General features: G+C 33.9%; 1 protein-coding gene and 2 long non-coding RNA genes across 5 annotated transcripts; 2 read left to right on the top strand and 1 right to left on the bottom strand.

Annotated features, from left to right (window-relative positions):
- The first annotated feature begins 1,987 nt into the window (after nt 1–1,987).
- LOC106078436 (uncharacterized) lies at nt 1,988–4,365 on the top strand. The gene is made up of 3 exons (XR_008778454.1): nt 1,988–2,197; nt 3,486–3,553; nt 3,884–4,365. It is a non-coding gene; the product is annotated as an uncharacterized LOC106078436 (long non-coding RNA).
- LOC129926732 (uncharacterized) lies at nt 4,065–8,917 on the bottom strand. Of its 3 annotated transcripts, none has more exons than XR_008778450.1 (4): nt 8,727–8,917; nt 6,824–7,014; nt 6,269–6,378; nt 4,065–4,800 (listed from the first exon to the last, which is right to left on the bottom strand). It is a non-coding gene; the product is annotated as an uncharacterized LOC129926732 (long non-coding RNA). The 3 variants fall into 3 exon arrangements; XR_008778451.1 differs by having other exon boundaries at nt 6,824–6,980; nt 8,727–8,916; XR_008778449.1 differs by lacking the exon at nt 8,727–8,917 and having other exon boundaries at nt 6,824–7,599.
- A 2,524-nt stretch (nt 8,918–11,441) lies between these two features.
- LOC106050813 (kinectin-like) lies at nt 11,442–24,487 on the top strand. Its single transcript, XM_056032074.1, has 12 exons — nt 11,442–11,557; nt 13,053–13,217; nt 13,661–13,753; nt 15,434–15,700; nt 18,381–18,766; nt 19,150–19,339; nt 19,633–19,854; nt 21,086–21,226; nt 21,948–22,043; nt 22,457–22,585; nt 23,758–23,875; nt 24,432–24,487. Exons 2-12 carry the CDS (start codon nt 13,107–13,109, stop codon nt 24,485–24,487), a joined length of 1,809 nt encoding a protein of 602 aa, XP_055888049.1. The 5' UTR covers nt 11,442–11,557; nt 13,053–13,106.
- Nucleotides 24,488–24,594: the final 107 nt, after the last annotated feature.

The raw sequence follows: 24,594 nt of genomic DNA, 5'->3' as shown, positions 1-24,594 counted from the left end.
CTTTACTTTTGAGCCTTCTGTCCTGAAGGCTTTCTAAATTTAGTGATTTTACTAAAGGTGTTACTCTAGTCAAATGTGAATATTCGTTTGTTATGAATCGCACTGCTCTATTTTGTGTCTGTTCTAGTTTCTTAATGTTTTCTTGAGTTGAGGGGTCCCAAACAGAGGATGCATATTCTATTATTGGCCTAACCAAGGTTAAATAACATTTTAGTTTTATTTTCTTATTTGATTTATAGAAATTTCTTTTAATAAATCCTAATGCTTTGTTTGATTTTTTTGTAGTTTCATCAATATGTGGATTCCATGACAGTTTTTCATTTATTCAAAGATCATGCATTCTTACAGTGTAACTTATACACACACAAAAAACAACAAGGCGCTGTAAATTCTTTGCACTCAATATATTTTTTTTTGTTTATGATTTCCACGGAAGTATTTATGTAATATGTCCGAGCGATTTAAGCATGTGAAGGTCCCGGGGCAGCATTTTTGTGGAGGCCCTTTCACTTTTTCGAAAGCTTTAATAAAAATCTACTTTTTCATAAAAATACCTATATCTAAAAGAACGCGACAAATTATAAAAGAGAGTACTAGTAAATATTTGTTGATAAGATAAGATTTGTTCTCATCTAAAAAAAAAAAAATCAAACTATTTAATATGTATATTTTAGTAATATAATATGTTAATGTTTAGGGTTCACGCAATGTAGTCAAGGAGGAGCTATTGTTGTCTATTTCGGGCACACTATAAGCTTACACTTTTAAACCACGACAGTTGCCAATGCGAATAAAACGTAGGCCTAAAGTAGCTGACCCATCAAAACATTTTTTTTTTCTGTATTGTGGGGGCCCTTTCTTGTGTAGTCCCCCTCCCTAAAATCCGGCCCATTGGCCAAGTTCTCAACATCGCTTTTAATTGTAGATGCTTACTTTAAACGAAAAATCTAAAAATCTAGATCTAGTGAGAAGCTTTATTTTTGAGAAAGTTGTATGCTTCTAAACCAAAAGAACTACAACAAAATGTCAAGCTTTGGGTTGCCATAAGTTCATAAAAAAAAGGACAACCACTAAACTGCACTGAAAGCTGCTAATAAGTAACAAAAGCTGCGTTTAGAGAAAAAACTTTGAATGGAACAATGTCTACTAATTAATCTTTATTTTCATGACCTGCGCAAAAAGAAATTTGTTAAAGAAAAAAAAGAGTAATGAAAAAAAAATGTCAAATATTGTCCGAAAGTAATAAGGAGCTAATTTTCTGGCCAACTTCCGCTGGATGAACAGACAAGAATGAAAATCTGGGACAAAGGGACAGTTGCTCAACAGTGGACACCTACTGAATGGACCGTGATGACCAGCAGTGTGCAAGGTAGTCTATTAGCCTCGAGTGGACAGGACCATCCAGAGCTGATTGAACCAGGGTGTGGTCAAAATGACCCTACCAAGCTGCAGGGGATTTGCCGAGCACTGGTCAGCTGTGTGTGGGCGTGGCGGTTATTAGAGAGAGCAAGCGAGAGAGAGAGAGAGAGAGACGAGATGCATGAACATTACAAAACTTGTTATTTAAAATGTAGGCCTACTATTTTGGTAGACACTTGCAGCAGAATAGACAGACATCTATTGCGTAACAGCTGGCGAACTTCTTGCAACCATTGAGACAGAGATTTGCGCATCACACATAGTTCTTATAACTTCAGAGAAAGCTGACTGCCCATTACAATACGCACTGTGTCACTGATTAACTCTTTCAGTGCGAATTATTTTGATAGAAAAAAATGAAGCTTTCCGGGATTTACGCCGCACTGTAAGAGTTAAAAATGGTGCAAATTTATTTTTTTTTTAAATAGTTATTTAGATATTATAATTTAGTTCAGACCACAGTCAATGAATTTTTAATTTTTGCCCGTGTTCTTTTGAAGAAAAAGTCATTACAATCACTATAATGAAGATGTTAAAGTGATGTTAAACTCATTAGCTTTACCATAGACTATATATTACATGGACTGCCAACTCTACGCACTAAGCCTATATTTTTCAATAAACAAGTCCCGTTCACGGAGGCGTCCTTAGTAGCGTGGTAAATTGACTTCCGGTAGATTTTTTTTACGTATAAAGAAACCATTCCCGAAGATTTTTACCACCACTTTTACAGCAAATCATGAATGGAAACTGAATTGTTAAAGAAGATGTTACAGAGGTAAGTGTGCACAAATCAATTTCTGACTTAGATCTATAACTGTAAAGCTTTATAACTGATTTTCTTAGCCAGTATAGACTAATTAGACAAGCCTGTATTTCGTGTATTTTCTTGTTTACGACATTGATTGAATTGAAGTTCTTGTGAGAGCATAGCCTATATATATATATATAAACCAAATAGTAAGACTTATTCAGAAGGATAACCCGGTAAATTTAGATCTATATGCTCTTACTATAATAGGCTAAAATGACCTTTCGTTTATAAGTTGTAAAAAAGTCCTATATTATGTGTAGGCCTAAAGTAAAAGTAATAAATCTAGATGTAAAGTTTTCTCCGAGTTGAAAAATGTAAGAAAAGTATGTTTGGCATTTAGATGCTGTCGTTGATAAAATAGAAAAAGTACATTCTGTGATGTTTTATGGCAAGTTATTATAACACGGTGCAGGACAGGCCACTGTCCTGTTGCCTCATGTTTCTCACGGCTATGGCCAAATTTCGAATCCTGGTGCCCCCGTGCCTCATTTTCTGTTTGACTGCCCCAGACTTGCTGATCTCCGTCTCAACAGGTCAGAACAAAAAATTCTCAATCTGTATGGTGACATGTATGCACTACGCAATACAGCAGGGTTTCTGTCCAGGGCTTTTGCAAGAGAAGATTTGAGCCTCTCAAGCCCTCACTCAAATGGAGTTTGATGATGTTGACTTTTTATGCCCTTTTTCTGTCTTGGTGAGAGTTATTGTAAGACTGAACTATTGATCTGCAGCTGTCGAAGTATTGACTAGCCTTTGTAATAATTACTGCGAAAGGTAGTGAGAGCAGCATCGTCGTCAAACATCAGTTCCCTAATCAGGTTATGTAGTTTCCTCGTTTTGGCCAAGCCAGTTTAAGAAGCCTTCCATCCGATCTACTGTAGATATATAGGGCCTACTCCATCTTCCAAGGCGCTATGAGAGTACAGACGAAACCATTCCGAATAGTGTTGATGGCCAAAACCCATCCTTGTTTTACCCTGCTCTTGATAGATAATACCGGTACCTAAAAGTCTTAGATGAAGAACTGTCAAACTTTACAGTTCATATCATGTGAAGCTAACAGTAGTTTCAATAGCTTATTTGGACAGACAATTTTCACTAGTAAAAACCACTTCTGCTTAGTGTGAGCATATTGCTAAATGAAGTTCATATTTCTATTACTTTCTACTCAAGTCACCCAAGAGAAATTTTATTTAAAGCGAAAACTTTTTATAATGCATTTTTCGTTGTTTTTGTTTTTTTTTTACTTAAGGAGCATACTACTTCCACAAACCTGATTTGATTGTCACTAACTTTCAAATTGAAAGGGATCTACTACAAGTGAGATTTTTTTTTTACTTTCTCCAATAACATTCTGTTATCAATACATGTATCACTTTAAATTACTTGTAATTGTGAAATAATAGGTAAAAAATCTCCTTAAGTACATGTTATATTTAATCCTATGCATAAAATTTATTTACATAAAAAAAAATCATTAAAGCAGGCCTAATTGTAGAGAAAAAATTATTTCTTGTGATTGCATTGAAATCAACTTTAAAGATGCTGTCCATTGTTGTAACATAAAGTAGTCTTACATTTTTTAATTAGCAAATATATATATTTATAACATGTCTAAACTAGTTTGAATTTCTTTTCTTTTTTTCTCAGCTGCTCATGAATTTCAAGATTTTACAGCTAATAGAGGAACAAATTTTATCTGCTTCCACTTAGCCAAACAGCATGGAAATATGCTATTGTAATGAGTAGAAGATATTTGTCATTTAGAGTATCATGCAACAGCTAATTATCAGTCCACACATTTCAAGATGAGGAAAAGAACAGTATAAGCTACATTCATTGATGCATTATTTATACAAAAATGTATAGTCAACCCAGTCATCACTCCATTTTTTTATGAAGCCAGTTACAGTTACCATGAAGGGATGAAATTTCAGATAATATTTTGTTTATTTCATGAAATGAGAATAGGCCTACATCAGAAATTGAGATGGTCATCTTCAGTATTTAATGTTTCATCTAAAAATGATAATTATATTAATACATATTTGATGTACAAACAAATGAAAACCATTCAAACACTTTTTTTTTGTGAAGTATAGATGATTAAACTTGTAAGTGTCTGAATAATACTACATCGACATTAACTTATTATTATAGACTTTTTACAGGAATGTATCTTAAGCTGGACTGAAAGAGAAAGTTGCTATAATTTAAATAATAAAATTTAATAGTTTGAACATGTAACTAAAAATTGAATAATGCTAACATTTATTGACAAGTGAATATTGGTAATGATGTGCTTTCTATTTTAATAAGTCAATAATATTAGTAAGAACAATATTATCTTCCCTTTCTTAATATTATAAACACAATATTTCCTGAAAAGATTTTTTTAAATTATAGAAATAATGCTCAAGTCTTCAGAAATGGTAGTTTTCAGAATCATCAAATCAAGGACAACATAGTATTCATGAACTTCCAGCTATCAGCAAGCTCCTAGTAGGTATTATGGAGCACATTCTCCTTCAACTCAGAGGATCACAGGCACTGGACAAATTCTAGTACTGTTGATGGAATAGAAACAACATACATTAAATTCATAACAAGTCACCAATTCAATCTTAGTTTCATATAGTACCAAACTTCCATATGTTCAAGTCCTTTACGGATAAAATCAATTCTGAAAACATCTAACAAAACAGTTCCTTAAAAAGTATATTAGGAGTATAGTAAAGTATATTAGAGGTTTTACACAAAAAATGCTATGGGAACATATTATGAAACTAAAATATTACAAAAAAAAGGAATAGTATAATAATAACAATATTTAATCTTTGACATTATATTCAGTAATATTATGAAAATTTAATGAATGATTAAATGCACTTCAAAGTGAAGGGAACAGATTTTTTAAAAAATTCAGGAAATTTTCTGCACAAGCATGCTGAGGTAACCCAAATAAAGAGAGTCATTGAATATTGTACTGAGTGTTTGAAACATAATTTTTTACTGCATACATTAAATTATAAACATATCTTTGCAAATTTAAAGGGAGAATTTGAAGACAGCTTTTATTCTTTTTGCACTAAGATAAAAGTATTAAATTTTAAGCTGCCCTATGTGATGAACTGGCCGAAGGATTGTATTATAAGTTGATGAATTCATATGAAATGACGATCACACTTGCCGGGGATTATATGATTAATACTTGACAATTCAATGAAATGAAGAAAGAAACATCTCTCTGTATTTTCTTCAAACTTCTTTAATAACTTCTTCAACTTTCACATCAAATTAACTTCTTAATTCAATAACAACTTGACACTTCATAAATAAAACTTAAAGATACATAAAACTTCACTTAGTATAACTTCAACTTCAACTACTAAAACTTTACTTAATGGACCCGCTAATATCACAAAACTTATTACTAATCAAGAACTGAGCGAGGACCATCGCTCTACAAGAACTACTACTATGCGAGGACCCCGTCTAACTGACTTTCCCCTTATTTATACTTTCTTTGATCGTACGTTCCAGAATCATGGAACCTTCTCAGATAATTATTTTAGTAACTTTGACCTTCTAGAAGCTGACGTGTGCTATTTTTTTCCTTAACCCCTTTCTTTGATTGGATACCTAAAATTAACTTGTTTACGCTGGACACTTGCACTGGTTTGAACTCGAGCTTCTAGAAACTGGTCGAAATAGGTCACAGACTCGACTCGTGACACCCTACTTACTGAAAGGAGGCCTGGTGGCTTAGCGGTAAAGCGCTTGGCTTCCGAACCGGGGACCGGGGTTCAAATCCTGGTGTAGACTGGAATTTTTAATTTGAGTCTGAGTCCACTCAGCTCTAATGGGTACCTGACATTAGTTGGGGAAAGTAATGGCGGTTGGTCACTGTGCTGGCCACATGACACCCTCGTTAACCGTAGGCAACAGAATGGTCAGAAACAGATGATCTTTACATCATCTGCCATATCGATCACAGGGTCTGAAAGGGAAACTTTACTTTTTTTTTTTACTTACTGGAAGTTTCGTAGGAAGAGTTTCTGGCATAACAAGTGAGTTTTGTGGCATTCATCCTATTGATAAACTCTTAGAAATAAGAAAGCATCATTTCTTCTTGAAATATACATCTGCGGAAAGGAAAAGAACAATTGCTTTTAATGTGAGCAATAATAAAATTCTAATTAAATTTTAAAAATCTCCAAATATTTATAGTGACTTAGTTCAAAGAATTATGTAAAGACTTTCTTTAAGCATTTTCTCAACTCATCTGACATCCTTTTCCACCAAGATAACTGGTTAATCTGTATTTCTAATTGAGAATATATTTAATTTGAAGGAAAACACCTTAGATAACAAAAGAGTGGTATTGGCCTGCATGAGAAAATTATCACTTTAGAAATACCCTGCACAGGCTGGAGGGAATATAATATGTTTTATTTACAACATAACAACAATATTGTGTAAATATTCTCCGTGAAAATTAGCTTTAAATAAAATAGCACATGGATTCTTACAATTAAAATAGACTTACATAACGTTTAAAAATAAATGATTAATTACTTAAAAACTTACTGTTAAATGTATTTATACAGCTTCTGGCACTGTGTGAAAACTCCTTTGAAAACAATAAGAGCATATTGTGACAGTATCTGGGTAAATACTTGATTCCACACATTGAATGGTAGCAATAAGAGCCCTTTGGGTACCTTTCAACATCCTTTGTGTACTTCTTTGGTAGTTAAGAGAAAAGTTAAGATCTAGATCTACAGTGAATAAATAGCACAATTTGGTACCTATTGCCTATTAGAATATGTGAGAATAATGAAAAACGAAAATAGAACCGATTAGAATGTCTAGTCCAATCTAGTACATTTGTTTATATCTAGGCAAGATATGAGTTGTGATCAAAAGAGCTAGATCTAGTACATGAGTAGGGCCTATGTTAATGGGCATGGCTGTAGATAGTAGTATTGCTCATCAGAAACATTAAATCTGTAGTGTATAAATCACAAATGGGAATAGATCTAGATACAGATTCTAGATCTTATAACTTTGTCTTTATTATAAGAGTCTATGTCTATTATTATCATATAAAATATAGACATAAACTAGATATAGATTAGAGTCGTTAGTAAAGATAAAGTAGATCTTCAAATAGTTTAAAGAACGATCTGTGACACTGTGAGCCAAGCACTTCCATTCATGATTCACATATGAAGAAGCTAAGGCTAAGGCGCCTAAGGGCTAAGTAAGACGAAGTTTAAGTTAACAAGTCAGGAAGTCAGATTAAAATTAATCATCATGATCAAGGTAAGATGAAGCTGAACATCAAGACTTGGAAATTATCCTAGATCTAGTCTAGAGTCAACTAAAGCTAGATTCTATATAATAGGGGGCCTATATAGATTCTATATCTTCATTCTCTGGGTTTATCAGACACACAAAGATGATGAATCTAGAGACTCGACGTTCATAATATTTTTAGTCATAATTTTGTTTAAAGTACTATAGGCATAGCCAGATTTTTTATAAAAACAAATTATTATTTTACAAACTTAAAAATGGGCATTTACATAAATAGTGTTTAGTGTTCTATTATATATATATATATATAAATGTATGTATATATATATATATATATATATATATATATATAGTAGTGTAGTAGTAGTAGTGTGTTGTGTGTAAGTTCGTATTTGTAGATAAAGTTTATAGCCATAGGTCACTACATCTGGGTGAAAGTCTACATGTTTATGTGTACAATCACTTTCTAGTGAAGTAGAGCCTAAATGATTCTAAAATTTTATTGGGCGAATATATTCGAAACAATATCAGATCTTTTTATAGCTTTTAGAAGAATTGGATGTTATTTGGGATTCTAGTTAGTTAAAAAAAACAACACTAAAAACTTGAAGGCCGAAATTTTTATGCAGATTTTTCAGTTAGTCATACATACGTCGTTGATTTTTTTTTTTTTATGGTTGATTTTCCATTACTATAGATAAAAATGCACATTATCTTGAAATTAAAATCAAATTGAATAAAAAAAATATTTGTAGATCTGAACAAAAGTTGGTAAAGATGTAAGATTGTAGGCTTAAAATTATTGACTCACTATATTGTTAATTTATTTAGACTGACTCATTCACAGACTTAACTTAGGCCTGTATCACCCATTATATACAAAATTAATAAATGACACTCTCAGAAATGTATTGACTCTTTCAGTAAATCGCTTATCACATTTAAAATATACATTGTAAAAATAATGATAATAATTATCAAATGTGATGAAAAAAAAAAAAAAAGAAAAACAAATAATCCAAACTGGTAGCACCAATTAGCAGACAATTAATGTCGTAAACAAGAATACACGAAATACAGGCTTGGCTAATTATCTATATTGGCTAAGAAAATCAGTTACAAAGCTTTATAGTCATAGATCTAAGTCACAAATTGATTTGTGCACACTTACCTCTGTAACATCGTATATGACAATTAAGTTTCCATTTATGATTTGCTGTAAAATTGATGGTAAAAATCTTCGGGAATAGTTTCTTTATATAGTAACAAATTCTACCGGAAGTCAATTTACCACGCAACCAAGGACGCCTCGGTGAAAGGAACTTATGCTTAGTTTCCTTAGTGTTGGCAGTCCATGTAATATATAGTCTATGGCTTTACTTAATAAGAATTTTTTTTTTTTAAAGTAGGCCTAAAACGACTGAGAGTCTCGCGAGAATTTGAACAGAGCTATATCACGTGTACAAGGGAACTCACTCTTATTGACCACCAGATAGATAGACCCGGGTCTCGCTAGATCGGGTTCCTATGGCAAAAAGTTTTTTCGTAATACAACCCCATTACAAAATAATTGCAACTTGATCCGGCAGTCATAATTTTCTTAGGTGGTTCTTCGATGCTATTTCGGTATCAACATAAACTTTGCATTTTCAAACTACCGCACTGTGATTCTTGTAAAGTAAAAAAAAAAGTTCCCCTTTCAGACCTTGCGATCAATAGGTCAGATGATGTAAAAGTCATCTGTTTACTTGGCCAATGGTTAATGAGCAGGGTGTCATGTGGCCAGCACAACGAACAACCGCCTTTACTTTACCCAACTAAAGCCAGGTACCCATTAGAGTTGGGAGGACTCATGGGGCGCCCTAAAAATCCCAAAAATTCAAAATCTCAGACTTCACCGAGATTTGAACTCAGGACCTCAGGTTCAAAATCGAAGTGCTTTACCATTCAGCCACTCCGCCCCTCCCCTGTGATTATTGTAGGTCTACATGTGTTGGCTCTTTTGTAGTGATGAATTTGTTTATCTTGAAGGGATATCAAGCGGTAAAACAATAACAATCGCAAATTAGAAAAAAATCCCCTTCCTAGAGACAAACCATAAATCTGATGGAAGAAATTACTGCAGAGAAGCAAGCTGTGACACGCCAAACTGTCAAGTAACTAAATAGAAATGATAGGCTTACATGTAAAAAGAACAAGTTTATTTCTATTTCATCTTCTAGGTAGTTACATATAATAATAATAAGGCTTGTCTTCGAGTCCGAAGATAAATAAGGAATATAGTAATTCTCGTGTTTACGCATCCTCAGCTGCGACCTACATATTTTGCCATATCTAGCGCAGGCATAACCATTGTCCGCCGGTGGTTGATTTAGATTTTCTTTTTCCCCTCTACGTCTACATCTCAGAACAACCAGAACCACTAGATCTAGAGCAGCGGTTCTCAGCCTTTTAAGCTCGGCGACCCCTTTTTACAATTCCTCACTTTGCCGCGACCCCTCCCCCTTACACACACACAGCAATAGAAGAGTAGACAATAACAATCCATATTTTCGATGGTCTTAGGCGACCTCTGGCAAATCGTCAATCGACCCCCAAAGGGGTCGCGACCCACAGGTTGAGAACCCCTGATCTAGAGCGTCCAAGATTACATACTACACTAGATTTTGAGCCGCCACTACACACTGCTTCTTCTAACACCGCTAGACCACATGAACCTTACGTAACACTCTCAGGCAGAATAGTTAACAAACCCAAGAGACTTGATTTGTGATGAACTGATTTGACTTTTTAGTTGACTAGTTTGTTAGTTATTCTGATAGATAGATTTTCTGAATTAAAGAAGAGAGATGTAACATATTGGTATTTTATGTACATTTGCACACTAGCGCGTCAGTGGAACACCGCTTGTGTTTACGTTATAAATGAGTTCCTAATATGTCTTCCCTCTTAAACACTAGTTTGTTATTTGTGTAACACAAATATTCTACACTTAGGCCTATGGTTTATTAAAATAAATTTTTACAAATCAAACAAAAACATACAATTAAAATACTATTTAACATTTATAAGCCAATACTAGAACATGCATCCTCTGTTTGGGATCCCTCAACTCAAAATAACACGGAGAAACTATAGAACAAATACTAAATAGAGCAGTGTTATTTGTTCTAATTTGATTAGAGTAACACCGGGCCATTAATAAAATCCCTAAAATTAGAGACACTTCATGAGAGAAGAAGAATAAGTAAAGTAGCTATTATAGCTATAATACAAAAAACACTAAACCATAACTTGCAAATCGAAAAACAAAACCTAATGAAATAGGCCTACTCAGAAAGATAAAGGTACATTTCTTATTCCATACGCTAGAACAGATTCGTACAAGTGCTCCTTCCCTAGTGACCTAGAGTGCCTTAGCCTTAGAAAATGGAATATGGATTGCCTGAATCAGCCAGGAAAACAAACGACTGAAGCAAAATTTAAGCCATTGATTAACATGCATGACTAGATTTACACACGAAATGCGTAGGACGTAATTATTTTCTTCTTTGAAGTATCGTCTGTAGGCTAATAGATAAAATAAGATAAGCTTGCTGCCCAATGCGCAGAAGGGTGCAGGAGGATTTTAGTAAGTCTACACCATATACGGCATAGAAATTAGAAGTTTAGTTACAACTGAATTGATCGCTAATTAAGACAAAATTAAGTTACTTTTTATAAAAACTGTCTTCACTTATTTTTTTGTTGTGCTTGACACTATAATCTTTATATGGTTCAAACTGTTCAAAGTGTAAATCTATATATTAGATAGTAAGTTATAGAAAGTTTGTATGTGAAACAGTAACCACAACTCCAATGTGTTGAGATTCCGGTCACGTGATTGCCAAGTGTCGCAAGATGGAGGAACAACAACATAAGTTTACAAATTGCAGACGTAACTAGACTAGGTTTATGAAAATAGTTAACCAAAATTTTACACGGTATTGACTCTAGATCGAGGTATAGAAAAATATAAAAGCGAATTCTTTGCAACTTCCTCTTGTCTGCACATGATGATATAGATTAGAAATCTAGATTCTAGATATAATATAAATAGAAGTTAGAACAAGTCTAGAGTCTAGCGAGTCTACAATACTATAGTGCCAAACAACTTTAACAAGTTTGAAGTTAAACAAGTCTTATTATTAAGTCTACTAACACAGTCACACTCACATTCATCACAGTGTGAGTGTGACAGTACTACACTCTAGTATGACTCTACTATGTAACTATTAACTAAGACTAATGTGTTAATCTCTAACGCTAGTCAACTCTAGTCGCAGTACTCCCTACCTAGTGGCCCTAGACACTAGACAGTCTAGATCTAGTCTACTCATACTGTGACCTGTCTACTCTCACTGTTGACTGTCAGTGTCACTGAGTCACAGGCCACACTCACCAGTGACACTGTCATCTGTCTGAGTGTCTCTGTCTGAGTCACTCAGTTGGTGTCTTCTGTCAGTGTGTGTGACAGTGTCCATGTGTAGTAGTCTTTAGATCTATAGGGTATAGGCCTACTATTAAAAAGTATACAATGTACATATAGTAGATATACTCTCATACACTGTATTATAACTTAAATTTAATAACTAAATCTATAGAATAATACTGAAACTTTTGTAGCAGGCGCTGTTGAACTGCACAGTACCCATCATATTTTGGTGGAAAGAGACAATAATATTTAGCAGCTTGGACTTGGGTCTTGGGTGGACAGCCTATTATCTGTAAGATGTTAAAGAGGCCTTCTCTGCTGACTAGTTCAAAGGCCTGTCAGGTCAATGAATGCAATGTAAAAATTCATCCTTTGCTCTCTGCACTTTTCCTGAAGTTGACGGATGGAGAAAATCATGTCAATTGTGGATCCCCCTGAGCAAAAGGCACACTGTGATTCTGGATAGACTCGATCAGCAAGTTTATGTAGCCTGGGAAGTATCATTCGAGCAAAGACTTTGCCTATAATAAAGAGGTTCCCCTCCTGCAGTCGCTTCTGTCACCTTTGTTCTTAAATATGATGAATATTGATATATGTATGTTTTTTAGCATTTGTGCAAAATGTTCCATAACACAAGCTACTTACAAGACATGTAGGTATTCGGCTCTACAATGTGGCCATATCCGGCTCTGGTCGGATATTAAAAGTTTATCTGGTGCAACCCTAGTCCAGAGTCCATTAACTTACTTGTACACTGCAAGATTGCCACTTTCTGTACTAGCCAAAATAGTTCAATTTTGCTGAGTTTTATATTGAAACTATTATTTTAAAATCAGTTTACTTTGATGACAGCTAAAATAAAAGAACAAATTTTAATAATTAAAATGCTTTGTAATCTCTGCATGACTGGAGAAAGAATAGTTTCTATGTACCATTACTTAAGTCTGAACTTTGATTCACCAGTGGTGCTGTGTATTTCTATTCTACCAGAACTAAAGTTTTCATTTCTTTTTTTTCACACAGCTAACTGTAAATAGCATGTCATTTGTGTAAACTATCTTCTGAGATTGTAAAAAAATGTCTGGAATTGAGAATGAAATGGAACTTCTGCAACTTCAGATCCAACAGCTGAAGTCAATGATCAGAGAAAAAGATGAAATTTTACAACATAAAGATAAAGAACTCCAGGTAAGGAAAAAATGTTCTGTTGCCATTTGATCCTCTTCTAGTTTGTCTACCTGGCCATGGTGCATGATCTCTTTTAGGGATCTTGGCTGGGATTTTTTAAACTGCCATATAAAACTTTTTCTAAAGAAAATAAAACTTTTATTTCAAATACATTTCTTACACTAGTCAAAATAACTCAAGATTTTTTAAACTTCTCTTATATTTATAATTGAAATAAAAAAAAAAAAGATGCTTGTTTTATCTGACCCATGTTTATATCTTTGTTATATAATTAAAGATTTTAATTCTATTAATTTTTTTACTGGTTCAAATTGTTAGCAGTAGTCTGATGAATTGTTGAATTTCAATTAAAAAATAAAATTGCACAGTGAGGCATATCTGTTGTTATTGTTGAGTCAGTTTAAAAATTGTTGGCGTATATCTTTTTTTTTCTAACTTCCCAGGAGGCTAATGCCAAAAATTCAAAGTTGAGGTTGCAAGCCAAAGCTAAAGCTGTGAAAAAAAGTGTGGATGCTAAGAAAGGTCATGATGTACAAGTAAGTCACTGATAAAGACTTTTCAGAAATATGATAGCAGTTTTGGTCTTAAGATCTGTACATTAAACCCAAAATTTTAAATTTGAATGTATTTTAAGCCTGGAATAAAAGCTAGGTAGAAAAAGTGCATTCTTCATATTTTTATAAGTATGAATGAAGAAAGGTGTCATTTATGCATTTAGCACTCCAGACAGTGGAAAAAAATTATATGAAGGAGTGCAACCACCATCAGATATTGTTGTCTTTACAGACTCCCAATCTACTCTGCAAGCACTTAACAGCAGCACTTCAAACAGCCCAAGAGAGTTGACAACACTCATTGTGATAATCCACCAGATGATATCAAAATTAAATATCAATATTACACTACAGTGGATCCCTGGACACATTGGCATCATGGGAAATGAAAAGGCAGATAAGCTATCAAAGGCAGGTTCATCTATGGAACAACCAGATAGACCTGTTAACTACCTCACCCTAAGGTCAATGTTAGTCAACAATCACAAAGAGGAGTGGCTCAACCAATGGGCATCAGGAAACACAGGCAGAGCCATGTACAGAGAAATGACTACGCCTAACAAACTGGACAGTGTTAACTTCCTCCCCCGCAAAGAACAATCTACAATCTTCCAACTAAGAACAGGACACACACCACTATTAAATTACCACCTGAACAAAATAAACTCCACACAACTACCCCTTTGCAGAAATTGCGCCCACCCCTTTGAAACCGTAAACCATATCCTCTTTGAATGCCCCTCCCTAATCCACCTTAGGCAGACCCTACTTCCACTACAGCCCAACATAACCAACACCCTGTACGGCAGTGCTGAACAACTGAAGAAAACAGCACACTTTTTTTCCTTGGCACAGTCTGCAAAAGAGCTCACAGCTCAGCAGCAATAAAGCTGGCTAGAAGAAGAAGAAGAAGAATGTCTTTCTGTAACATAGTTTAAAAAAATATATCTTATCTTATAAATTAAAGACGTTACTTCAAAAGAGAAAATAATTATGTCCTATGCATCTCATGTGTAAAACTAATCAAGCATGCTAATCAGTGACTTGAACTCTGCCAATTCATTGGTTTTCCTGGCTAATTCAAGCTACCATGCTCTAAACGCACTAGGAAAAAAGCAGCACTTGTATGATCTTAGCATATATGGAATAAGAAATGTGCTTTTAATAAGCAATGTGCCTTTGTACAATTCAAATCTCTAAATCAGTTGCATTATTTTTAACTATTAAGAAAATATATTAGTAGATGTTGAATATCATTATATCATTTGTAGAGGTCCTTTTTGAAGGAGCCCTTTATTTTGTGAACCTTTTTTTAAATTTTCTTTTTTGTCAATATGATGGAGACTGAATAGTACACTCTGTGAAAACTAACCATTTAGTAATGGGGAGAGGGCTTTAAATTCCTAAAGTCCCTAAGCTGACACAAAAAAAATGTAAAATTTTGGGAAATCAGGTTTCAGAAGGAGTCTGCCGTCATAGTCCATAGCTCTAAGACTTCAATTCTTTAAGCAGCTTTTGAAATTGTTAAATACCTTAAAATTACCCATCAATGACTTTTCTTTTACTGAAACAAATAATCTCTGTTTATGAATGTTTATTGTCTTATTTACAAAATTTTTGTGCTATATTAACTTTGGTATTTTTACTTGATCTGTGACTAAGGAGATAGTTGAAGACAGTGACACTCCATCTCAACATGTGAATCGTGCAGAAGTACTTCTTCTGAAACGTAAACTAGAGGATAAGAGTCGAACTGTCGCCGAGAAAGATGAACTGATACGTGTGAGAGAGAACCAATTGGAAGCTAAGGAGAGAGTGATGGCCGAACGTGATGCTTTACTCCATGACATGACAAACCAATTAGAGGAAAAAACAAGAGCAATGGAAACTTTACAACAAGCATTTGGAGGGGGTTCAGGGGATGAAGTGGTAAGCTTAAATGTATGTCTTTTATTTGAATTTGTAATCGTAAAAGAACATAAATAGCCAGCAAACATTCTATCATCAGACCTGCCTACCGTTACGCAAAATGCGTATTCGTTACGCAAAATCTCCCAAAAATGACCGTCAGTACGCGAATACGCATTTAACCCGTCGCGTTACGCATTTCGTATCCTTTTTTTTTTTCCCTCTCTTGACTAGCTTACGAGCGGTCACGGAGGTCACGCTAAGCCGTCCTGTTGGGGGGGGGGACAGAAAAGGTGGGGGAACACATTGTGTCCAGATCTATACGTTGATTGGTTCTTAACAGCAATTAGATTTAGTCTAGAAATGAAGAACGCGAGAGTGAGGGAGTGGCGGGTTGGTACCAGGTTGGTATCACTCAGCTGATACACCAACGTGACTTTTTTTTTTTTTTTTTGTAAGTTCATTAGTAGAAATTAATTAGATCTACGTTGAATCCCTGATTCATTTGTATAGAAAAAAATATCGAAGTGCTATCTATTCAAAACACATTGAGTGACATTGTAGATATCTAATCTAGATCTGGATTCTAGATCTAGAATCTAGATAACTTGTTATACAGGAATAGATCTAACTAGAATCTAGTCTAGCTAGTCATTACTTTAAATGATAAAAAATAAATGTCATGGTTCTATTACATTTCATTACTCTACACTCTGGATCCAATTTAGTTGTAGCATGATTTAGATTGACTAGATCTAGATCGATAACATCTACTACCATCTAGTCTATATCTAGACTAGATTCTTAGTCTTGGTATAGAATAGATCAAGGATGAAGGTAGGCCTACGAAAGTTTGGAGTAGACCTACGTTTGTAGCGGATCCACGGCATCGGTAACACTTTTGAGCCCAGATCTAGAGTAGATTATAATATTATATTCTATTGATCTAGATTTAGATTGTAGATCTAATCATGACATCTAGATCTAATATTATATATATATATATATATATATATATATATATATATATATATATATATATATATATATATATATATATATCAAAATAGTGGATCGCTTAAGTGTTACGCATTCTGGTGCCAAAATACGCATTTTGACCATCAGCGTTACGCATTTGGACTTTTTTTGGTAGGCAGGTCTGTATCATTAATCAAATGCAAAAACTAACAAAGATAATATTTCATGACCACACAATTGATTCATTTGTTTCATAAGTAAAATCGCTATTTCTTTAACATATCAGGTGTTTCTTTATCATGTATGTTGAGATAAATATTATGTTACGCACTACTATGTGGATTTGGTGGACATAGTGGCAGTTGAACATATTTTTGTTTTACTTCTCTGCTGCTTCAGTTTCGCTGAAATGTTTCCAGAATAATTTGTACTTTGAATCTTTGCAGAGAAACTATTACAACTTTTTAATGTAGGTTTCTTTTTTCTCCTATACAAGTTGCAAGAAAAAAATAAGAAGAAAACTGACAGTTAACTCTTTCTCTCCGTAATTATTTTCCAGGTTCCAATGGAATTATTCATTGTGTTCATTTGTGTTTCACTACCCTGTTTTGATTAAACTTCAATAACTTTTTTGTGTGTAATCAGGACATGTTATATTAGGTATATAATTAAGCTCTTTAGTAGTCTGTGCCAAGGAGTGTGCCGTGGACAGCTGTTTATGAATAACTTTGTATTTGTGTAGGCTACCTACTTTGAGTTCTAGTTTCCTTTGTTAGGTTATTGTTTAATAATTTTGTTCTCATTGTTGGTTGAGATTTTGTCCAGGAGCTATGGATGAGAATCTGCCAATTTTTTCTCCATTGTTCTATTGTTTGGTAGATGGTGGTTTATCGCTAGTTTATATGTAATTTGAAACATAGTTCTTTGCTTCTTTTGATTTTGTTTTCCTATTTCTTTGTATCAGTTGTTTGTTAGGATGGTTCCAAGCTTTTGTATCTTTCAATAGCCACCAATGCTGCTCTGTTATACCTTAACCTTAGAGATTCAATATTGGAGTCACAGGCTACTGTAGATGTTGTTCTCATACCACAAATAAGGCTTGATTTGAGATTGTATCTATTGATATTTGATGGGTTTTGTTGGCTGCACTTTGTATTGAAAGACTGTTGTCCATGATTGACTTGACATATATAGCTTTTCTTTTCTTTGAATTCAGAAATGTTCATTATCATAAAATATATATATTTTTTTAGACCTGATTTAAAACTATATTTGTATAACAGGCATGCCATGACAACATTTTTTTAATTTCATTCAGAGAAATCACCTTCTTAGTTAGAAAATTGCTTTAAATTTAAATGAAGTTTTAAAAATGTTTTAGGGCTTGAAATTTGAAGAAAATATTTATAGATACATATGTATTCACATTGCTCAGACAAAATAAATAAATGTAATAACATTATTAAAATCTCTGTGAGAAAAGTATTAACCAAATATTTTTTTAGTAAAGTTGTTTAAATTATAATTCTGTTTTAAAAATACAAACACTACATATGATTGTGTTAGCAGGGAGTAAATTACTGAAGTCTATGATCAACATGAATACAAATAAGGGTTGATGGGACAAAAAAGTTTGTGCCAAGTTGTGTGTACTTTTATCATTATGTTTGAATAATGTAACATTGGTAAGATGAAATAAATCTTTTTTTTTTTATTGTTGTAGAGTCAGATGTATGCTCAGATGGTTTACAAAGACAGGAGAATAATGGAGCTCAACAACAAACTTTTAGAGCAAGATAAACGGGTGATGGACTTGCAAGAGTTTGCTGGAGAAAAAGATGAAGTGATTCGTGGCCGGGATAAAGTGGTCCAGGTCTTGCAGAATGACATCAGAGAGAAGGACCAAACTGTACAGGATCAAGCCTTGTTGATCACTAAACTAACTTCTAGGGTAGAGAGTACCAATGAGAAACTAGATCTTTTGACTGAACAGATGAGGCTGAAAGAGCAAGAACTAAAATCTGAAACTGAAAAATTCCACATCAAGTTGACAGAATCACAAAAGTATTTTGAAGAAATGCTAAGTGAGATGGATGCTGAAACAAAGAGGTAGATCATTTATTTTCAAATCTGAATACACTTACTCTTGCTACTCCTGATTACACTTGTTACAGGGGTAGCTTCACGTTCACATACATTTTGAGGTATCATTCAGTACACATTATCTCTTCAGAGCAGCACATAACAACTTAAGTCTTGATGTCACCTAGTGTAAGAGTAATTATGAGTGAAATTAGAATTTTTAACTCTTGTTTACAAAATCTTTGTTGAAAGAGAACCTTGTAAGTCTCACAAAATAACTTGTAAGGCTGTGACTTCAACTGATATACATTTTAACTTATCAATAGTTTTAATCTTTTTAAGGCATAAGACTGTTAGATTGAAGAATAAATACAATATAAAGCTAATTTTATATGAATACAAATCCACAGGTTGCAGGGTGTGATAAATGAGAAAAACCTTGAGTTATCTCTCAGAGAAAATGATTTGGTGCAGTTGATAGGCAAACACGAAAAAGATTTAGAAGCTATATTGAAGAAAGAAAATGTCAATTTACAAGATCATGCTTTACACATGATGGAAACTAAACTCAAAGATATCAATGAGGTTCTAGAAGCAAAGGTGAGCCCATTACTAGATTATATTAATGATTCAACTTGTTTGTAAAATGTTTTACATGTTTCGGATGTTCCTTCAGGGTTGAAGATAGTTTACTTCCTAGCCCAAACCTCCCGCAGGACGACGGGGGATGGGAGCGGGCAGGGTTTGAACCCTCGACCGTCGATAAATCCGAACGACAGTCCAGCGCACAAACCGCACGACCAGGCAGCCATCCTCTTTGACTATAAGACTTGTAAACATTTAAGTGATGACTTTATTCTTGAACTACTACATAGTACACTGTCTAATTTCAGCTGAAAGTTATTTCCATTCTTCAAGCTGAGAATGCAGAAAAAGACAGACAGCTGTCGGAGTCTAGAGAAGCTCAACGTTTCCTCAAAGAAAAGCTTCAGGTTACTTCAGAACAAGTTCTTTTACTTCAGGCCAACTTTGTCGAGACAGAAACGCAGTGGAAGGAAGAGAAACTAAGATACCAGACAAAATTAAAAGATGTTGTTGAGAAGCATGAAGTTGAGGTAATGTGTTTATTGGCTTTGTGTAAATCAAGCTAATGTATCCAGATATGTCTTTGTAAATTATTCTTATTATATTATTATAGCTTTTATATAGCGCTACTTTCATGCTTATAGCATGCTCAGAGCGCTTTTGGTCCAATCTCATTTGTGGACCAGTGGGCTGGAGGGGGTATCTAGGAGTTGGTTTTCCGTGCTGCCTTTAGGCGCTCAGTAAACGCAACTCTGCCCGAGTCGGGTGTCGAACCTCGAGCCCCCTTCTAGGTAGCCAAGACAAGCCAAGTTCAAGCGCACTTAGCCTCTCGACCACGCTTCCAACAAGATTTAATGTTTTTGAAATATATCAGAGTATTGTGATCTAATGTGTAATTATGTGTCAATCAATACCAGTGAAAATAATTATGGTGATACACATTTTCAATTGAAAGGATTTTTTTTTCACGTGTTAGGCAGTCTATGACTAATAGGTGTTAAATAAGTACTACATTTACTTTAACAGCTGTTACAAATAAGTTGTTGAATTTATGCATTCAAATTAAGATTAAGCTTTTAGTGTGAGGATTTTTAAATCTGTGCATTTCTTTTATTTTTGAAAAATTATCAAATTCTTTATCTGTAATAAAACATTTTACCAAGTGGGGTGTGGCTTAAGCCGCTTATATACCTATCAAGTGGGGCTCGAGCTAAAGGCAGCACAGAAACCTACTTCCAGATACCCCCTCCCCATTGGTAAAAAAACTAAATTGAACCATTGTGCACTGACCCTGCGGTATCATGAAAGATGCCCTATACAAAAGGATTTTAAAAAATTAATTATTAAATAAACTTGTAAAAAGATTATTTCTGATTCACCTTTTGCTTACTTACAAAAAAAAATAATACAGATATATCTTATAAAAAAAATAAATGTCTAGATATTGTGGTGGTTAAAAAGCATTCATGAAAATTGGAATATCATGGCAATGAAATAGTCAAACACTACATAGCTATCAAGGCTTTTGGGGGTGTGTTGTATTTTGATAACATAAACACAATGTAGATAATGGGAAACAGTCTACAATACTAGTAATTGAACTTAAGCTACTTAGTACCTGTTATAAGCTTCATTCAATGTGTGGTGTGTAGATTATTTAAGTATTTAGTAAATTGAATGATCTTATAATGACACCTTATTATAGCATTGCAGTTAAATTAAAAACATTTCTGGTTATCATAGTAATATTTGCCTTCCCAGTTATCAGAAAAAGCAGTGCAACTTGAAAGCCTCCACTCTAGATTATCACATTTTGAAGCAGCATACAGCCAGGCTACAGAAGAATACAGACGTCTGCAAGAACACTACAACTTATCTGTAGCTGGAAAAGAAAGAGAACAGGTTAGGTTTTATTCTCAGGTCAAAATGTTTGTAAAATGTTTTACATGTTTTGGATGTTCCTTCAGAGTTGAAGATAATTACTTCCTAGTCCAAACCTCCCGCAGGATGACGGGGGATGGGGGCGGGCAGGGTTTGAACCCTGCACCATCGATAAATCTGAACGACAGTCCAGCATGCAAACCGCATGACCAGGCAGCCATCCTACATAGGTTTTAGTTAGGTTTCAGTCTCAAAGTTAGGTTTTAAGTTTTTGGGAAAGTAAGATTGTAAGATTTTAGTCTCAGAGCTAGGTTTTTCTAATATTTGGTAAACTTAGGTTTTAGTGTCATAGTTTGGTTCTAAATCTTTGATTGAGTTTGATTTTAGTCTAGGTTCTAAGTCTTAGGTAAAGTTAGGTCATCACTACTTTTTTTTTTTTTTTTTTTGCTTACTTCATATTTTATTAATTTTTGTTCTGGAACTGGAAAGAAAAGTTAACTAGTTCCTACTTTTCTGGAGGGGCACTTTTGAAAATGTTAATGGAGGTTTCTTTTTAATTTATTTGTTTGTTGTCATCTAACCACAATTTACTTTAAAATAAGCCTTACTAATAAGTGATATCCCTAAAAAGAAATAAAAAAAAATAGCCCATATATGTAGTTCAGAACAGATTTATAGATTAAAACTACAGCTAGTAGCATACATAAAATGTTTATTGACCTTACTGTTTCTAATGATCCAGTCAAGTGATTCAGTAGCAGTAAGGGAAGAAATGACCAGCAGCCTGAATCAACAAATAGAAGAATACAAAGTTACTATTGAGAAGTTAAGGCAGCAGGTAATAGAAATGTTTTGTATGTTTCCTAAATACAATTAACTATGGAAGTTTGTAAAATGAGTTTACCTATTACAAAATATATACTACTATATCATTGATGAGCATTGTTGGTAAAGCAAATAGAGAAATAGAATTTTAACAAATGAAAAAAAAATGCATATCTTTAGACAGCAGTTATCAGAATCACAAATAATTATTGGATGTAACATAGGCATTAGATGTGGAATGTTTAATACATAATAGACGCTGGTAATATAGCTACTATAACCTAGAAAGTAAATGTAAATAAAAATAGCTATTAAATGCAGTATAATACCTTTACTGTTGTGCTAAATGAAAAGGTTTTTGTGCTAAATTAATTTACACATTAGAAGTTTTCAAGATAAGATAACAGTATACTGTTTTACTATCAGGTGAAAGAACTTCAATCTAGATCATCAGGGGAAGAAAGTGCAGGTCCAACTGACAGTAAACTACTCAAAGTAAAAGCTCAGATGACAACTAAAGTGAAAGCTCTGGAGAAACAGTTAGCAGAACTCAAGGTTAGTTTTATTTTATCTACTTCATGATTCCATTAGGTTGTTATTGCTGAAAGTGGTCTTAGATATAAGCACTACATTACCTATAAAATGCTTCCAATGGCATGGATATCAAATGGCCTCTGACAACCAGTCCAACTTATGACCTTCACATGTGGCTCAGATATTGGGTCCAACAGAAATGTTATCTCTGACAGGTGAAGGGGTAAAGGCGAGTAGCTGTCACATAAATCAGTAAGCTTCAGGCAAGAGAGCTCGTTAGTCTTGGCATGTTTAGTCCACTGCATCATCAGATCGAGGACTTACTATTAGGCAATGAATATGAAAATCGATTCATTTGACATCAATAATTGTCAGCTCAAGAGTTCCACTGAATTGTTTTAGCATGACAACTTTTTCTAACTTATCAATAACTGTCATGTATCAGTTCTTCTCATTGGATTATTGTTGTCCAAGGCGTGATGACGCGAATGTCGTGTATGTTGTAGGTACCTCTTCTGGTACGTCTGTAATGTTCTTCTTAACTAGATACTTTATTAGACGCACTAGATTTGCAAGTGCGTAACAACACAGTTGTATACTAAAGTCTCCAACGACAACATTTAGAATTACTAATAAACACACTGGTAGCAGACATGAATTTATTACATATAAGATAAATCACAAATGATATTGGCATCATAAGCCATCACAAACTATGGTCAACAATAATCCAATGAGAAGAACAGCATACTACATAATAATTACTCAGTGCTCATACAATATACCTTAAGGAGATAATAACGCTCCTCCATCTACAAGAGGCATAAAACAACTGTTGTGTCCACCTCGTGGTCAGTCCCCGACCAGCAGACAAAATCTTGTGGTGTTAGCACGGAATCATTCAGTGACTACTAGTCACCAAATATTACAGGGGTTCTAAAACTGATACATGACAATAACATCTTTAGTTCTGTAGGTTAATAGAAACTTAAAAAAAAGTTTGACCAATATAACATAAAAATAAGATATGTCACCAAAATTTGAATCACCAATTTTTAATTATAATCCAAAAAAAAGTAACAAATAAATTCAAGTTTTAATTAAGTAAACAATAAAGCAAGACTTTACATGTTTTTTTAACATGTTTCAAATGTAGAAAAATGTTCATGTGTGTATACTGATATGTGTTACAGAGTAGCACTTCATCCAATGAAGTAGAAAGTTTGAAGAACAGAGTCCAAGAATTGACAGAAGAGAACAAATTAATACAACAGAAACTTGTTGAAGCAGAGGAGCAGGTGTCTACACTAGGTACATTTGTTAATAATACATTACAGTAATAAACGAGAATCATTCAATTAATGTATTTACAATTATGTTTGGTTATTACTCTGCTGGTTTTAATCAGGTCTCTCCAAGCATTTCTACAACTTGTAATAGTGTAATTGCATAGAATAGGAGACATTAGGTAATTTAACCTCTCGAAAATTTAATATAAAGCTTATCAAAAAATATTTTTTTTATTAAACAGTTTCAAAGTGTATTGTGTCAACTGTTTGTACATCTGGAAGCTCAACTATTCAATAATTTAATGATTTCTACATTCTCTAGATCGGGGGTTCTCAACCTGTGGTTCGCGATCCCCTTGGGGGTTGATTGACGATTTACCAGGGGTCGCCTAAGACCATTGAAAATATGGATTATTATTGTCTATTCTTCTATTGCTGCATGTGTGTGTGTGTGGAAGGGGTCGCAACAGAGTGGGGGGTGTAAAAAGGGGTCACTGAACATAAAAGGTTGAGAACCGCTGCTCTAGATGAACTGAAACTCAATTATTCAATGATTTAATGATTTCTACATTCTCTAGATGAACTGAAAGCTCAATTATTCAATGATTTAATAATTTCTACATTCTCTAGATGAACTGAAACTCAATTATTCAATAATTTAATGATTTCTACATTCTCTAGATGAACTGAAAGCTCAATTATTCAATGATTTAATAATTTCTACATTCTCTAGATGAACTG

Source organism: Biomphalaria glabrata, chromosome 6, assembly GCF_947242115.1.
Source record: "Biomphalaria glabrata chromosome 6, xgBioGlab47.1, whole genome shotgun sequence".
Lineage (NCBI taxonomy): Eukaryota > Metazoa > Mollusca > Gastropoda > Planorbidae > Biomphalaria > Biomphalaria glabrata.
This window is presented reverse-complemented; position numbering and strand designations above follow the sequence as displayed.

Coding starts and splice junctions, on each gene's coding strand:
- LOC106050813 (XM_056032074.1), top strand. CDS start 13,107: ATGTCTGGAATTGAGAATGAAATGGAACTTCTGCAACTTCAGATCCAA. Junction 18,767..19,149: donor ATGGATGCTGAAACAAAGAG/GTAGATCATTTA, acceptor ACAAATCCACAG/GTTGCAGGGTGTGATAAATG. Junction 19,340..19,632: donor ATGAGGTTCTAGAAGCAAAG/GTGAGCCCATTA, acceptor GTCTAATTTCAG/CTGAAAGTTATTTCCATTCT.